Genomic DNA, 16,567 nt, shown 5'->3' with positions numbered 1-16,567 from the left:
ACAAAATGTTGTTTCTAATAGATTTGAAAAACTATTATTTTTTGTTTTTTTTCCATTTTTGGAAACTTCAGTTGTTGAAAAAAAAAAAATATATTAGTTCCAGTTTTTTTTCAATAATAATAATAATATATAACAAACCATGGTGGTGACTACTTGACAAGTCAGCAGTTAACTACTATGTACATTTTCATATATATATATTTTGGAATTATTCAATGGGGCCCTCTTCCATTTTGAGTGATGATAACTTAACCTCTAACATCATGTGGGCCCTTTTAAATTTATTATTCTGATAATAAAGTATCATGAGAAAGTATCATTTTTTCAACTATACATTGTTTAATCCATTTCACTGAAACTATTTCAACAGTCTTTTCATTCTCTGATTTTAATCTTTAAAGGAGAGGACTAACGTTAGTCATGTCATCATCATGTTTCATTGAACATTTAATAATTAATATTTACCTTTTAATTTTTGTATTGATGAATTGCAATCTGGTAGAATCAGAGGAATCGACAACAACATAATCCAAATTATCATCAAATTGACTTGTAACGACTCCACCATAAAATGTTAATAAATGACTAACCAATTCCATTGTATTACTTTCTGTGATTGTACTTTCCTCTCTTTTTTTTTAAGTTGGAATAAAATTAAATTAAATTAATTAATTAATTATGCTTTTTGTTTTTCGAAATATATATTTAATGATTTACATACCCAATAACATTATATCTATCTAAATAAATAGTTATACCTCTAAATAAAGACCACCAATTACTATTTGGTTTGAAGTCTTCTACTCTATCCTCTCCATCTTCTCCATCTTCTTTTGTTGTCATATACTTTGATTCAATTTGTTGAATTTGTTTTGATGATTTAATTTCCAAATTTGAAGGAATGATAAATGGTACGTTGGAAGATGTTTGAACCTTTTGTTTTGTAATTTGATTAAAAGAGTCTAGTAACTCATCGACTGTTGTATCTTGTGTAAAGGAGTCTCCAAATCGATCGATATCTTGTAACAATAGTTGTTTGGTCTTGTTGGTTGTATAAATCATATACTTTGGTGAAAGAGGAAGCACTTTCCCCTCTTGAATGCAGTCCAACAGCCATTGGTAATGTACAATGTCAAAGTGACCGTCGTGTATAAGGTTTTGGATTTTAACAACCTCGCGTGACGACACGACGTATTTGGTGGTGGCAGGTGACGGGTATTGCACTTTAGTACCGCCATTCTCGACGATCAGTGTTTCGAGTCTTGCTTTGCTTGCAACTAGCGATGTTCGGGAATCCCCATTAATGACACAAAACTCAACACCCATAAATATATTGTTGGATGGTAGTATATGGCTAGTATCAGTGTCTTGAAAGATGGACAAGAGAGTCGTCTTTTTCTTGCCTTTGGCGGTACTTGCGATGGGGGTGCCGTCAGGATTTGTCTTTTTTTTGCGTTTGGTCTTGCGTCCCCCTCCACCTCCACCTCCATCGCCGTCCCCGTCGTCGCCCATAGTATACTTGCGCTTGGCATAACGACCCTCAAACTCGGTCGCAAGACTGAGCATGGCGCCGAAATCCAAGCACTCGTCCCACGGCTTGTCATCGCGAATCTTGATGACACGCGGGAACCGGAGTGTGTAGCCAGTGCGGTACTTTTCAGTTGGCAGGATTTGAGCCGCTTTGATTTGCAGCACTTTAGAGACACGCGGGTCGATCCAGAGATCGGGCTTTTCGCGGTGCGGCTCGGCCAGCAGAATGTGCGATGGCGGCGACGACGTCCGATACGGCATCCAGTGTGGCTCCAGTGCCTTTTGCAGCTTCTTGAGTTCCTCGTCCGAGTACCCACTGCCAACCTTGCAAAAAGAATAAAATAGTGGGGTGTCACTACTCGAGTTGGATAGTTGCAAGTCGGGATCTTTGACTTGGACACCCAACATAAAGTGCGAGACTGTGCCACCGCGTCGACCAACCCCGCTGCCATAGTACCCGCCGATAATGACCAAGTCGAGGTCATCTCCAACGCCATCCAGATACTCGGGCTTGATCTTGATCCATTTGTCCTTTCTTTCACCCGGGATGTACGAGGAGTCTTGCACCTTGACCATGATCCCCTCCTCGCGGTTTAGAATGGCCGTGTCGAGATGTGTGATGATCTCGGTCATCGTCGAGCACACCTTGGGCTCGGACAACTCAAACTGACGTGGTTTGACCTTGACACAGCGTTTGAGCAGTGAATAGCGTTGCGACAGCGGCAGATCCATCACGCTCTTGTCATTGACAAACATAATGTCAAAGACGACGTAGCACAGCTGCTTGCCATAGTTGTCGCCTAGCGTGTCGGTGCTGATACCCGTCCCTCCAAGTGCGAGTGTTTTGAGCTTGCCAAACTCCTCGAACCGCTGTGAGATGCTGTCCCACACGAGCAGCTCGCCGTCAATTATACACTTTTCGACAGTCATACACTCCATGACCAACGGGGTCAGATGCTTGCCATAAATGTATGTGCAGTCATTTGAGTTTCTCGAAAAGATACGAATATTGTCGCCGTCGCGATGCAGTTGTATTCGCTCACCGTCATACTTGGTCTCGACCATGAACGGGTGGTCTCCCAGCACTTTCATGACACTGTCCATCGGTTTACGATCCGCTAGCATTGGTTTAATCGGTTGGAAAAGTGTTATCTTGGAAGGATCCGTTACAAACCCGCCAGTATTTCCACTACCATAGAGACGACGGGCGTCACTCAGATCTTCACACACCTTTCTCAGGTTACAACTGACATTAAACATGGCCATAGCATCACTGTGGAAAAAGTTGAGTACTGTCTTTTCAGACAATCCCATCTTCATCTCTTTGAGTATAATTCGAACAAACCACTTTTGTTCCAAACAGGTGGTATAACGCAACACCCTTTTCAAAACTCTCAACTTTTCCTTTCGATCCATTGATTTGTTCAAATGATCCAATGATATATTAACATCACCCATTGACAATCTACCCTTTTGAATACATCTATTTCTAAGTGATAAATAAACAGACATACCAAAATCTCCTCCAATTTCCTAAAATTTAAAAAAAACAAAATTAATTAATCAAATTAATCAAATTAATTAATATTATTATTTGTATTATATAACATACATCATTTGTTGATTTCTTCCAATTAACTAATCTAGTTGCATCTAAACTAGTTGGACTAATACCCAATATTTCAACATAAAATTTTGCCAATGTTTTTTCTTTTAATCCATATGTTTGTCTTTCTTTATCCAACTTTATAAACAAACATAATAATAATTAGTCTAAATCTTTTCTTTAATATATTTAAATACATTGTATATATATATGAGTATTATATTACATACATGAGGTAAAAATAATCTTAATAAAGGAAAGAAATTATTATCTTTGTAATTTGAAAAGAATTTAGATAAATGTTTCTTTTTATCAGTGTGTTTTGAATCCTTTGAAACTCTTTCCAACAATTCACAAAATATTGAAAATGGTACTGTTTTTTGATAATCATAATTATTTACTGGTTGTTGATCTGTTGTTGTATTGTTGGTTTGTTGTTGATCTGTTGTTGTTGTTGTAGAGGTAGTAGAAGTAGTTGTGGAAGCAGCTGCTGCTGCAACCAAGTATGAATCATCATCGTCATCATCATCAAATATTTTAGCATCCAATTTTGATAAATTCTCTTCATTAAATTTTAATCCTGGATCCCTTTTCCCACGGCTACCATTTCCAATGCCATTACCATTAGTCTTTGTAGTTATAACTTGTTGTTGTTGTGGTTTTTTTGTTGGTGGACCAATTGGCATTTTAAAAACATTATCATTATTATTATTTGGTTTGGAATTAGAATTGGAATTGACTATATTATGATTATTATTATTATTATTATTAATTGTTTTTGATGGAGTGAATGGTGATGATGATGGTGGTGGTGGAGTTTTAATTGGAGTGTTACTTGTTGTTTGGTATCTGAATACTATTTTGTCATTGTCATTGTCATCATCATCGTCATCATCATATTCTAATGAAAGTTGAATAGGTGCTTGTACAGGTATCCTTGAAGTCAATCTTTGATTTATATCATCGTTAATTGTCGCACCGCCATAATCATCATTATTATTATCATCATCATCTTCGTCATAGTGAAGTGACAACATCTTGCTTGTCAATAATAAATATTATTAAATATAAATATAAATATAAAAGTATATCTATTTGATGTAATCGATTACATCACTTGTTTGGTGTGAAAGAGAGATATATGTCGTTGTACAATGATCTATCTACGTTGTCTGTGCTTGATTTCTAGGTAATACAAGATAGAAACTGTAATTATCTCAGTTCACAATATTGTTTGTGTTGAGGATACAATTTATTTTTGAATTTTCAAAAAAAAGGAGGGAATCATTGTGTTGCTCGATCTTTCATTGTTTGACACATACACCAATCATAGTCTTATTATTAATAACAAGATCAACAACAATAATAATTAGAATAATAATAATAATTAGAATAATAGATATTATTATGTAATGTCATCATCTTTTGACTCTGAGCGTAGCTTTGAAGGCATTCAAAGGTCATTATTCGATTTGATCGATTATATTCAAAAACACACCAACACAACCAAACAAACAACATCACATGAACTACTTCCAACGTATGTATATCGTATATTTATCTTGTGGAAACTGACTGACTAACAAACACATTTCTGCATTTCATTTACATTTTTGATTTAGATCGACATCACCACATTGGCCTATTTATAAGTTTCTAATGTTTGCATTCTCTGTGAAAATAACAAGGTATTTGGAGAAACGTGGTTTTCTAGAAGTCTCATCTAGTGGTGTGTCCAGTGAATTGGAAAGAATTAATCTTCTTGCCTATCGTGTTGGTACTAGGTTCTTGAGGATTCCTCCACCCGGCGATGAAGATGACTTTGTAGCAAACTTTCTTGAACCCCAACAAATGCTAGACTTCACAACGGCATTTATCGACAATATGTTGGATGTACACAACAGGATTGTCATACACACACAACAAAATGATGGAACTGGGTCCCTATCCGATGTATTTGCCATGGACAATACCATTTCCACAACTGTCATCTATTCATCTTCAAATGAAACTATTGATGATGGTGAACAATTACCATTATCATCATCATCTGATGAATATGATTAATATATAATAAATAAATAAAATATATAATAAATAATATATTTATACCCAAACAAACAAGCAAACAAATAAATAAATAAATAATAAATAATAAATATCAAACTATAAATAAACTCATTCTATTTTAAAAATAATAATATTCCTTTCCTTAATTTGTTGGATCATATAATTATATGATAGTTCATGATAGATAGATCAATGATCATATGATGGACAGAAACTACTGTGGTGAAAATAAATTATGTATAGAGAGAGGAGAATGATGGATGGACGGATTGATTTGTACTCTACTTTTAAATATTCGATCCAAAAAGTACAAAACAAAACAACCAACTTGTGTGTGCTTTATATATTTAACAGCCAATTTTGATTTATTCCAAATGATTTACTATCGTTTAGTTGACATCAGCACTGACTTCGGACTTTTCGACCTTACCCTTGTTAGCACTCTTTGGGGCCTTACGGGCTAACAAAGCCTTTCTGTCCTTGTCCAACTTCAACTTGGTGATGACAACGTTGGAGGCGTTGATACCAATTGGAGCGGTGTTACCGTTGGCACGGGTGACATCTAACTTGTCGATGTGGATGACGTATCTCTTTCTGTAACAGGCAACAATCTTACCTTCGTGATCCTTGTGATCACCAACGACAACCTTGACTTCGTCGTCCTTTCTGAGTGGAAGGGAACGAACCTAATAGTAGTAAGAAGAAAGAAATAGTACAATAGTTGGTATAAGGGTGATATGAGTGGTTAGTGAAGTGAATGATAAATAATGCTATCTAGAATCCTGTTTTGTTTCTAATCATCTGCACATACAGAGTACTTGGCACGGAGGTCCTTGGACAAAGGAGCGCTCATTCTGATACGTCTTTCACCAGATGGGGCGGTGAAGTGAGCCTTTCTTTGCTTTCTGATGGAGGAAGTAACGTCTGTAAAGTAGTAGTAGTAAAGGTAGATGATAGATGTTGTTGTTAGCACATCGCATTATCAACCTGTCTGTCTATAATGGATGATAGAGATACATACTTGGGTTTCTCTTCATTTTTGAGGGACTGTCAAGAAATTAGGATCGTAAACGATAACTAGTTTTGTTTTAGTTTCTTGAGCAGAGGAAAGGCGACAGAGAACGCTTCCCACACGCAGAGTGCTGCCTCGGCAAGGTGCAAAATTGAAAAAAAAACACAAATTGATTTTTACTTTTGAAAATATTCGCCCGCTGCATAGCACTCAGCTCTGCACCGAATAACGTAGACGATCATACCACTACTAATATATATAGTTATTATCTTTTTCTCAAACTTGTTGATATATAGTATAGAGTACTAGTAGTCTATAGAATAACATAGAAAATGAAGGTTAAAATTGAAATGACGTAGGTTGATTATTGATATCATTTATAAGACAGTAGTGATGGATGTTCGATGAATATTAGGACTAATTAGTAAAGTTAATATCAATTGATATGATATAGTGGAGGTCTTGAAATATTGTTCAAGAATCAAAAGAATCATACATACGAATTTAAAGATAGAGATACTATGCCATTACGTGAATTGGTAGTTTGGATGAGAGATACTCAAATTCAAGAAAGACCTGAATTGTTTGTTGAAGATAGTACTGTGTATGTCACCTACGATAGTTTAGAATATAGAAGCATTATTAATTATTATTATTATTATTATATTTCAGTCGTCCAGGTATTCTTGTTTTAATTAATGATGCAGATTGGGAATTAGATGGAGGTATCGAATATATTGTTGAAGATGGTGACACTTTATCTTTTATTTCAACTCTTCATGGTGGATAAATCGAATAATAACATAATATAATATAATAATAGTCTAAATAATCTATAATCCAATTCTATAATTGGAAATCGATCGGTCGATTATATTGGCATTAAATATCCGTTTGGTTCAACTTGGATATAGTATACTAGAGTAATATCATTAATACTAGAGGTTGTAATGAATGAATGAATCAACCTTTCCAACATCATCATTTATAAATACAAAACAAAAAAGTAAAGAGATTACTTTCTTTATATGCACATTTCAATATAATATTACCAATCCAAAGCAACTCTACTTGTTGTTATGTTGTTATCCATGATTTGATTCTTTTGTAGGGGTAAGATATGATGATTGCGATTGCATTACCACCACTATTCTTTGTTTTATTCATTAGTCTTGATCTATCTATCATTCTTTGTCGTCGTCGTTGTTATATATTATATTCGTTCTTTTGACTTTTTGGAATAAGGTTGTGTTGGTAGGTTTGTTGTATGTTTTGTTTGTTTGTTTGGGAAAAGAAAAGGTCATATTTGAGGTATATGTACATTATTATTGTTATTATTATTATTATTATCTTGATCGTGTATATAGTGTTGTTGGTTTGTTTATCTTCTTTCGTCTCTATTCAATAAAAGATTTCTAGCTTCGTTTACTTTAGTTGCCAAATAAGATGATCCACCCTTATCTGGATGGTTCTTAATCATCATCTTTTTATGTTGATCTTTAATTAATTTATCGTCTGCTCCATCTCTAATGTAATGTGTCGCAATATATATAATAACTATTAGTTAGTACTTGTCAAGATATCTTTCATTTGTTCGTTTCTCTCTGTCTCTCCCTCTACATACGGTAAACCTAGTACAGCAAAAGCTTCTTGTCTATCCATCTTTGGTTGGAAACCTTCACCGATAGCACTATCGGTAGTCTTGTCCTCGAGGTTGATCGAGAACAATGTACCTGGGTTTTGTCTCAACTTTGTGACCAATCTTAATGTTGATCTAGTAGCATAGGCAGCGCCTGCAACTGCAAGTCCTACAATGAATGGTGTTGCCATCTTTCTATATCTCTTTCTATAAATATAAATATTATGAATGTAAACAAACAATGAAATTAAAGTAAAGTCGTTGACGACTAATGATGAGTTTTCACACCTCTCTCTTAAAAAAAATCATACGGAATAGAAAGAATGTTGAGTGAATCGTCGGCATGTTCATTCAATCAATCATTGATTCGGCAACCATTCATTTTAATTATTTATATTATACATTCATCATTTGAAAGAAGCGAGATGAGTTAGTAGTTGAAGAGGTAGAGAGGTGATCACTTTAACAACAACTACAACTACAATCGACTCTTATCTATCATTAATATTATAGACACAAATTACAACCACAAGATAGTCATCAACTAAAAAGGAAAGAGATAGAGAGAAATGGAACCAACAAGAAATCAACGACCATGTAAGTGAATGAAATGAACAATTATATCTATATATTTGCTAACATTTGTTTGTTTGTTTGTTTGTTGTTTAGGGGTTGATGGATTATCAGCATCATTGGGATCATCAGTTGCTATACTTGTACTACAACCATTGGATTTGATTAAAGTTAGATTACAAGGTAGTGGATTTGGAGTACAAACCAAGGGTGCTACAACTGTGATAACTCCCTCTCATAGTAATGGTGGTGGATTCTTTAATACATTTGTATCGATTGTTAAAAATGAAGGAGTTGGTCAATTTTGGAGAGGTATCGGACCGACTATTGTTGCCAATGGTTTGGCATGGGGTCTATATATGCAATTTTATGAAAGATTTAAAACTGGTTTAAAAGATAGCAACCTTTTAAATATTAGTAGTCAGTCTCAGTCGTCGTCGACATTATCATCACAATTTCACATAAACTTTGTGGCCGGTGTAGCAGCCGGTGTAACACAAGTATTCATCACCAATCCAATATTTATGATAAAGACTAGAATGCAATTACAAGTACCGGGTAGTGACCGATACTATACCAGTTTCTTTGATGGTGTTCGAAAGACTGTCCAATACGAAGGATTCTTTGGACTGTACAAAGGTGTAGTACCAGCACTTTGGTTGACTTTTCATGGTGGCATTCAAATGTCTTGTTACGATGAAATTAAATTATACTTTGCAAGATTATCTGATAAACCTATTAATAATTTGGTATGTAGTTAAACTATATATATTTATATATATATTATTTTGTATTGATCCATAAATATTAATATATATTCATTTCATTAATATTTTAATATTCTAGACATCAACAGAAATATTTATAGCAGGAAGTATATCAAAGTTTTTAGCTAGCACTATTTTGTATCCATTCCAAGTGATCAAGACTAGACTTCAAGATGAAAGAAATATAGCAACCAAGGAAAAGGGAGTCACTTACAATGGTACTTGGGATGTAGCCAAAAAGATTCTAAAGGCAGAGGGTGTGATTGGTTTCTATCGTGGTGTCATACCAAATACTCTTCGTGTTATTCCAAATTCATCTATTACTTTATTGGCCTATGAAGAGATTAAAAAGCTTTTCAACTCAGTTGACAAATAATAAATAATGACCAAAGAGGGATACTTTGGTTTCTTTGAACAGAGTAAAGTTGCGCGAATCTCCAAAGATCTTCTACCACCATTTCCCGATTCTGGGTCACAAATGTAATCCGTTCTGCTGATTTTTTTTTATTTTTTTTTATTAATTTTCATGAATTAAAATTTTGGGTCTGAGGTCTTGCATCAAAAAAGATGGAGCCCATTTTCCGCACACAGCATCAGCAGTTCTACAACCAAATAATTTTTAGACTCAGCAATAGCATCAGACTAAGCAAAAATGTGGGAGCCAGGATAGCTCAGATTTTTTGCTGTGCATAGCAACAACACAGTAGAGTATATAGTTAACTCAACAGGTTATGTTAGTTCCAAGGTTGAGTTTAACAGATGAGGCAGGATCAGTGCAAAGTTTATCATATCTTGTTGGACAGGTGTTGTTGTTCCAAAAATATTATTCTGTCGGTGTGTGGTGGTATAGACACACTGGACAGAGTGAAGTTCGCAAAAATGATGAAACTTGACATTAAAAAAATTTAATAATAATATTCTCACCGCACTACACTTATATTAAACACTTATATTAAACACACACACACACACCACACACAACATCGTTTAAAGATTCGAATTACGAATAGATAAAAGGTATGAGTTAGCAAATAGAACAACAAGAGAGGAGTTATTAGCTAAGTTTCAATCAATCACTAACTTAAAGGTCTCTTTCTTTCTTTCTTTCTTTCTTTCTTTTTCTTTCTTTGTCTAGTCTCCTTACTCTTTTTCTTCCTCATACATCACTGCAACCTAATAGGCAGTAGATTTATCATAATCATAATAATAATAATTATAATTAATAATACTCATCACACACAAAGCAGTTCAATCATCTGTACCATCAGGTACCAATCCATCATCACTGTAGTCAACACCATGAAGACACCAATCAACATAGAGCGTATTTTGAATTTTCTTCAAGATTTTCGCCTAGGAGATCTAGGGGACCACGAAACATTATTGTTATATGTTGTTCGCATGAAAGAAATCATGCTCTCGACAACACCAACCCAAGACCAGATTCTTGAGTTGGTCAAAATGCTGGTCCTTATTATTCCTCCTCAATGCCAGTCAAAAGAACTCATATTGGCATTGAAGTACCCAATGGATTTTTATCTCAAGAATTACAACTCACATTTCCATAGCCACCGTGAGGACACCATTCAATGGTTGGAGTGGATCCAAAACCTTGAAGGCTGTAAGTTTAAATCCGAGCTCGATTCGATTAAGGACTATCTCACTGGCTGCAATATATCTCGTCCAGAAGAGGGTAGCCCCAACAAGTTTCGTCCAGAGGGTAGCCCCAAGAAGTTCAAACCACGCCAACCTCGCGACAAACGAGTACGTCCGACACTCAGTCTCCGTACCAAAGACCGCAAAGATCCCCAAGGTCCAAGCCTTGAAACTAAAGAATAGTTTCTCCGATCCAATTCACTAATATTGATAGCATCGATCTGCTATTCAAGCCGCCTGTTCATTTAACCGATTGGGGTCCACCTCTTAGGAATTGCCCTTCTCAACTGTACATAACATATAATAAATATATTTAAACCTTTTTAATACTGCCATTTGTGTGGCCGTATTGTATATTTTAACAAATCATTATTTACATTATTTATTTACTACTACTATATATCCACCTAATTTGGTTGCAATATTTGTGGTTGTTGAGTTTGTTGAGTAGCAATAGGAAGATTATTATCAACTTGTTCATCAGTTGGTTGATCAAGGAAATGAATCAAACGGATATTGTCTACAATGACGATGGCCATTGTTTTAAACACCTCTTTTCTTGCATTTGAAATACTGTATTTCTTTGCATTGCCTAGAGCCTCGAGTTGACATTCTGAATACTCACAGAAACCACCCGCTATACCCGACTTGGACTGCATCCCATCTCTTGAGGTGATGGTAACCTGAGAGTTTACTTGACATGAAAAGTATTTGGCACTCTCCTCACCAACGTGTTCATCCCACGATACAACTTCAGAGGCGTCAATCTTTGAACTCCATCCATTGAATCCAATAAAATGATTCAGTAATCCAACTGCCAAATCATGTGTCAATGGTTTTGGTTCCCTTGTCGACTTTGGTGAAGAGAATGATACACGAAGAGGGTATCCATCGATAAGTTTACCATATGTTTCTAAATAGGCTCTTTGTGCATCAATCACTGAAAAGTATCTAATAATTGCATCTAAACATAAATAAAAAAGGATTAGATAAATAGAGTCGATTAGAGAGAGAAGTGATATCACAGTGACTTACAATCATCAAACTTATAGACATCACACAAGTAACCCAATGGAGAATATATTAAATATAGATCATCTTTTGTTACATTTTGAGTCATATTTCTAACAAACAGACAAGATGCAGGTGATGGATAATGTTTTAAAAGGATTAGTTCAGATGTGATGATGTTGATATCAGGTCTCTTTACCAAACTCTTTTGAAGTGGTATTCGACTAAGATTGTTTACTGGTTGTGAAGTTGGTGCTTGTGTCGTTGTCATTTGAGTATTTGTAGTCGTAGCGAGTGGTTGTGATATGACCATCGTAGTCGTTCCCAACTGACCATTATTATTATTATTATTATTATTAAATGATGCTATTTCATCAATCTCTTTATCAATTAAATGATCATCGTTGTAGACTATGTTTGCACCTCCGCCATCATCTGTTATATTATTATTATTATTATTATCCATCTTCTGTGTGTGCAATGAATGAACAAAGACATCTGACCCAAACAAAATAAAAAATAAATTAAATATTGCTCATTTCTGAGAATTCCTTGACATACATTAAATCTAATGATCATGAGATATTTAAAAATAAAATAAATAATGATTATTTTCTTTCTCAAGATGTTCAAGAACACCAACATCCTCTTATTATTTTTTATTTTTATTATTATTAAAAATAATTATTTAAACTTGGTTTATGATCGTACTTCAAAAAACAATTAAGCGAAACACATAATCATAAATTGGCGCCAAAATTTAAAAAAAACAAACATGAATCATTCAATATTGATGGTCAATATCAATCTTGAAAGTTTATTCGCACTATACATTACAACAACACAATACAACACAACAATCAATAGATATATAATACTATAATAATAATAATAAAAGAATAAGAAAATATTGATCGATTATTAAAATATCAAGATTTAAAAAAGATAAATAAACAAGAACAACAAGATGGAGGTTCCAACAACACTGGAATATTTATCAAAGCTAAAGATGTTTCAACTAAAGGCGATCATCCAAGACAAGATGTCAGCTAAAGAGTTTGCAAAGTTGAAAATGCCAAAGTCAAAGGCTATGCTCATCAACATCATCGAGAAACATGGACTTGTTAAATCAAAGAAAATCATTCAAAAGAAGAAACCTGCTCCTGTGGTCATCAATGTGGATACTAGTGATAGTGATAGTGATAGTGATGAGGAAAAACAAAACAAATCAAAGAATGATGATGATGATGGCACATCATCATCTGAAGAAGACGACGACAAACCAATTCAAAGAAAGAGAGTGACAATATTACCAAAATCAGCAACTGCAAAGAAAAGACCATTGGTTAAAAAGCAACAACAACCTCAACCACAATCAGATTCATCAGACGAGGAAGAAGAAGAGGAGAAACCAAAAAAGAAACAAGTTCCAACAACTACATCTAAAACAACCATCACCAAGAAACAACCAACCAAAAAGGAGACAACACCACCAACATCAGATGAAGAGGAAGAGGAGGAAAAGAAAGAGGAGGAAGAAGAACCAAAAGTGACAAGAGAAATGTTGGAAAATATGACTGTGATTACTCTCAAAGCCAAGTATTACAAAGGTGTCCCAAGCACAAAGATACCACCAAGAAAAGCACTCATGGTTGAACATATTTGTAAACAACTTGGAATTGACAAGGATGATCAAGAAGATGAATCAGAATCAGAATCAGAGTCTGAATCACAACAATCAGATACTGAATCTGAATCAGCATCTGCATCTGGATCAGTGTCTATTGGATCAGACCCTGAATCAGAGTCAGAGTCTGAACAAGTCCAACCAAAAGTAGTCATCTTTGACGAAAGTGATGAATTGCCAACCAACATTAGTCAACTTCAAATTGGTGATGAAGAAGAAGAGGATGATAGTGAAACAACTGAAGAGGAATTGGATATTCAACAAGAGGTAGTGGTCGTGGAAAATATTTCCCAAAAAGAAATTGTACAAACACCTCAAAAGATGGAACATCAACAACAAGTGGAAGAATCAGAGGAATCTGAAAAAGGAGAGGGAGAATTATCAGATGATGAATCATCAACAACAAAGAATATAAAGAGACAAAAGAAACATGAAAAGACACCATCAAAGATAATGTCAGTCATTACAAAGACTGCAACACCTTTGAAACCACGTGGTGATGAAGATGTTAGAAAGAAATTGGAGCATTTAGTCATTGCTGATAATCATCAACAACAACAGACTACTCAAGCAGCTAACTACTTGTTACCAATCGATCCAAATCAAATACATCAAGGTACTTTACCAAGGGATTTGGAAGACAAGATATTGTTAATGTTGCTTCAAGACACTAATAATAGAAGGGGGCGTGGAGGTAGATTTGTGGCGTACCATTCGTTTATGTGGAGTTTGGCATTGGTCAGTCGCCAATGGTTCAACACAGTGTCGAGTACCATCACTCATCTCGACTATACACCTGCCATCCCACTGCCATATGTCAGACGTGCCATTGGAGGTGAAGCTGCTGAAAACATGCGTTGTCAACTGGTCAAGCGTATCGAGTCGGTAGATCTCAGGGCATTCCTTCCCCACAACGAGGTCGACACCAAGACCAAGTTTTTGTCACTCGTAGAGCTTGGTTCAGACGATGAAGGTGATTCGTCAGATGAAGAGGATGACTATGAAGATGAAGAAGAAGAAGAAGATAGTGACAGTGACGACGAGTACTATTATGAGGTACAAGACGATGATGAAGTCAACTCGGAATTACATAAAGATATTCAAGATGACTCTGACAATGAAGAAGATGAAGAAGAGATGGCAGCTAGAATTAAAAAGGAAAAGTGTATTGGTGAGACATTGAATGCATTCAGTTTGTCCAAATACTACTTGAGCAAACGGTCCAAGCCAGTTGACCCATACCCACTAAAGTCAATCCATGTCTCTAATATCCTGACCAAACAAGTTGGCAGAGTGTTCCGAGGGAGATGTCTGGAAAACATTGACACTATCCACTTTGAAACGAACCGCGAGACACGCTTTAGCGAGTTGGCCGACACGATACTCTCGATGAGCTACAACATCTTGCACTTTGACATTGAGGCTAGAAAACTGGCCGATGGAAGTACAGGTGCTCAAACGTGTATGGACAGTATCCAAGATGCGCTGGCTGCCAGTCACAACTTGCAGAGCATCCGGTTCCGTAGTGACCATGGTGTCCTACACTTTGCCATCCTACGTATATGGTTAAAGCTAGCGCACTTGCGCGAGCTCGTTATTGACCATCGTTCAGAGCACCCTTGGTGTGCACCCGATGAGAACGAGCCCATGAAAGAGTCGATGCAAAAGTTGCACAGATACATTGCCGAAAACAAGTCCATCAAGAAACTGGCCATCAACAATCTCGGTGCTGATCCCAAAGGTGATGACACTTATGTTCGTTGCATCTCTGCCACCGTCTTTGACTCTGTCTTTTTCGCCAACCGTACCATCACTACACTCTCTATCAACGTCTCTTATATCACTCCAAAGTTTTTCGACTCTTTTAAAACAAATGTTGAAAATTATAACAAATCTCTTAAATCTTTGGAACTTATTGGTTTAGTTGGAAAAGGTAAAAAAAACAAACAAAATTTAAATCAATCAATCAATCAATCAATCAATCAATCAATCAATCAATTAATCAATTACTAATTTATATATTTAATTTCTATTTTTAGAATTACTTGTTAAATTATTTGAAATGGTTGAAACGAATCCAGTCAATTTGGTAGAGTTGAATTTCTCGACTGATCCACAAACCAACCTTTCAGATTTAAAGTATACTATGGAATTGGCATTTACAGGTAATACCAATCTAAAGACATTGTGTATGGGTGGAGGAAACCAAGAGTTTTATCAACCAATCATTGAAGGTGTATCATGTAGTGATTCCATCACATCACTCTACATTAACAAATATTTTATCGAATATTTGCCAACACTAGAGTTTATGCAAGAATATCTTAAAACTACAAAGACACTTCAATATTTGAACAAACATCATATTCGTGATATTCCAAATTTCCCAAAATCTAAATCATCTCTATAATCCAATCAATCAATCAATCAATCAATCAATCAATTAATTATTGATCCCTAACCCAACCCTTGTAAAACTCTCCTCATCCTCCTTCCTCTTTATCAATTTTATAAAACAACCATCTATATATATATATATTTATAACCATTTTTAAAACAAATCAACATGATAACTACTACTTGTTTTTTATTGATTGCTAGTTAGTTTCTAAACAATAAATAAATAAATAAATAAAAATAAACTATTGAAAATTAATGAATTTAAATGTGTAGACTTTTTTTTTTTTTATTATCTATTTATCCACCTTATTGTTATTACTATGAACATACGTATTTATTAAGCCTTGGACCATTAAACACATTTAAATTAAAAATCAAGTACTTGATTATACTTTTTTTTCTTATAAACTATCAATCATTTAAAAAGTTAAAACAAGCACTTGATTTTTAATAATAAATGGTTTCAAGATAGCATATGTACTATATAACATCGGGATACTATTGAGGATATTTTTTTAATATGAGTGTTTGCCAAGATCCAGCTTTCGCTAAGATATCCAAGAATTCAATTTCGTATTACAGTCCATGCAACTTTTATCTGAAGGTTATTAAACTA

At 34.9% G+C, this 16,567-nt stretch overlaps 8 protein-coding genes across 8 annotated transcripts; 4 read left to right on the top strand and 4 right to left on the bottom strand.

Moving 5' to 3' along the window:
* Positions 1 to 284: 284 nt before the first annotated feature.
* On the bottom strand, positions 285 to 4,173 carry lig4 (DNA ligase IV; the record flags this gene model as incomplete). Its single annotated transcript, XM_004362685.1, has 6 exons — positions 285 to 393; positions 466 to 630; positions 722 to 2,065; positions 2,582 to 3,063; positions 3,143 to 3,274; positions 3,367 to 4,173. The coding sequence occupies 6 exons, from the start codon at positions 4,171 to 4,173 to the stop codon at positions 285 to 287; spliced, it is 3,039 nt and encodes a 1,012-aa protein (XP_004362742.1).
* Positions 4,174 to 4,548: 375 nt separating this feature from the next.
* On the top strand, positions 4,549 to 5,203 carry DFA_03135 (uncharacterized protein; the record flags this gene model as incomplete). The annotated part of the gene is made up of 2 exons (XM_004362684.1): positions 4,549 to 4,676; positions 4,759 to 5,203. The coding sequence occupies 2 exons, from the start codon at positions 4,549 to 4,551 to the stop codon at positions 5,201 to 5,203; spliced, it is 573 nt and encodes a 190-aa protein (XP_004362741.1).
* Positions 5,204 to 5,595: 392 nt separating this feature from the next.
* Positions 5,596 to 6,243, bottom strand: rpl26 (S60 ribosomal protein L26; the record flags this gene model as incomplete). Its single annotated transcript, XM_004362683.1, has 3 exons — positions 5,596 to 5,892; positions 6,018 to 6,130; positions 6,228 to 6,243. The coding sequence occupies 3 exons, from the start codon at positions 6,241 to 6,243 to the stop codon at positions 5,596 to 5,598; spliced, it is 426 nt and encodes a 141-aa protein (XP_004362740.1).
* A 307-nt stretch (positions 6,244 to 6,550) lies between these two features.
* Positions 6,551 to 7,008, top strand: DFA_03133 (uncharacterized protein; the record flags this gene model as incomplete). The annotated part of the gene is made up of 3 exons (XM_004362682.1): positions 6,551 to 6,573; positions 6,673 to 6,822; positions 6,891 to 7,008. The coding sequence occupies 3 exons, from the start codon at positions 6,551 to 6,553 to the stop codon at positions 7,006 to 7,008; spliced, it is 291 nt and encodes a 96-aa protein (XP_004362739.1).
* A 591-nt stretch (positions 7,009 to 7,599) lies between these two features.
* On the bottom strand, positions 7,600 to 8,359 carry dnajc19 (DnaJ subfamily C member 19; the record flags this gene model as incomplete). The annotated part of the gene is made up of 4 exons (XM_004362681.1): positions 7,600 to 7,744; positions 7,843 to 8,064; positions 8,098 to 8,151; positions 8,340 to 8,359. 4 exons carry the CDS (start codon positions 8,357 to 8,359, stop codon positions 7,600 to 7,602), a joined length of 441 nt encoding a protein of 146 aa, XP_004362738.1.
* A 67-nt stretch (positions 8,360 to 8,426) lies between these two features.
* mcfM (mitochondrial substrate carrier family protein) lies at positions 8,427 to 9,573 on the top strand (the record flags this gene model as incomplete). Its single annotated transcript, XM_004362680.1, has 3 exons — positions 8,427 to 8,454; positions 8,527 to 9,179; positions 9,277 to 9,573. 3 exons carry the CDS (start codon positions 8,427 to 8,429, stop codon positions 9,571 to 9,573), a joined length of 978 nt encoding a protein of 325 aa, XP_004362737.1.
* Positions 9,574 to 11,260: 1,687 nt separating this feature from the next.
* DFA_03130 (uncharacterized protein) lies at positions 11,261 to 12,330 on the bottom strand (the record flags this gene model as incomplete). The annotated part of the gene is made up of 2 exons (XM_004362679.1): positions 11,261 to 11,817; positions 11,889 to 12,330. The coding sequence occupies 2 exons, from the start codon at positions 12,328 to 12,330 to the stop codon at positions 11,261 to 11,263; spliced, it is 999 nt and encodes a 332-aa protein (XP_004362736.1).
* Positions 12,331 to 12,831: 501 nt separating this feature from the next.
* Positions 12,832 to 15,961, top strand: DFA_03129 (uncharacterized protein; the record flags this gene model as incomplete). The annotated part of the gene is made up of 3 exons (XM_004362678.1): positions 12,832 to 14,714; positions 15,228 to 15,484; positions 15,591 to 15,961. The coding sequence occupies 3 exons, from the start codon at positions 12,832 to 12,834 to the stop codon at positions 15,959 to 15,961; spliced, it is 2,511 nt and encodes an 836-aa protein (XP_004362735.1).
* Positions 15,962 to 16,567: the final 606 nt, after the last annotated feature.

Source organism: Cavenderia fasciculata (genome assembly GCF_000203815.1).
Source record: "Cavenderia fasciculata unplaced genomic scaffold Scf_Dfasci-G-b-205a01.r1-3, whole genome shotgun sequence".
In the NCBI taxonomy this organism is placed as follows: Eukaryota; Evosea; class Eumycetozoa; order Acytosteliales; family Cavenderiaceae; genus Cavenderia; species Cavenderia fasciculata.
This window is presented reverse-complemented; position numbering and strand designations above follow the sequence as displayed.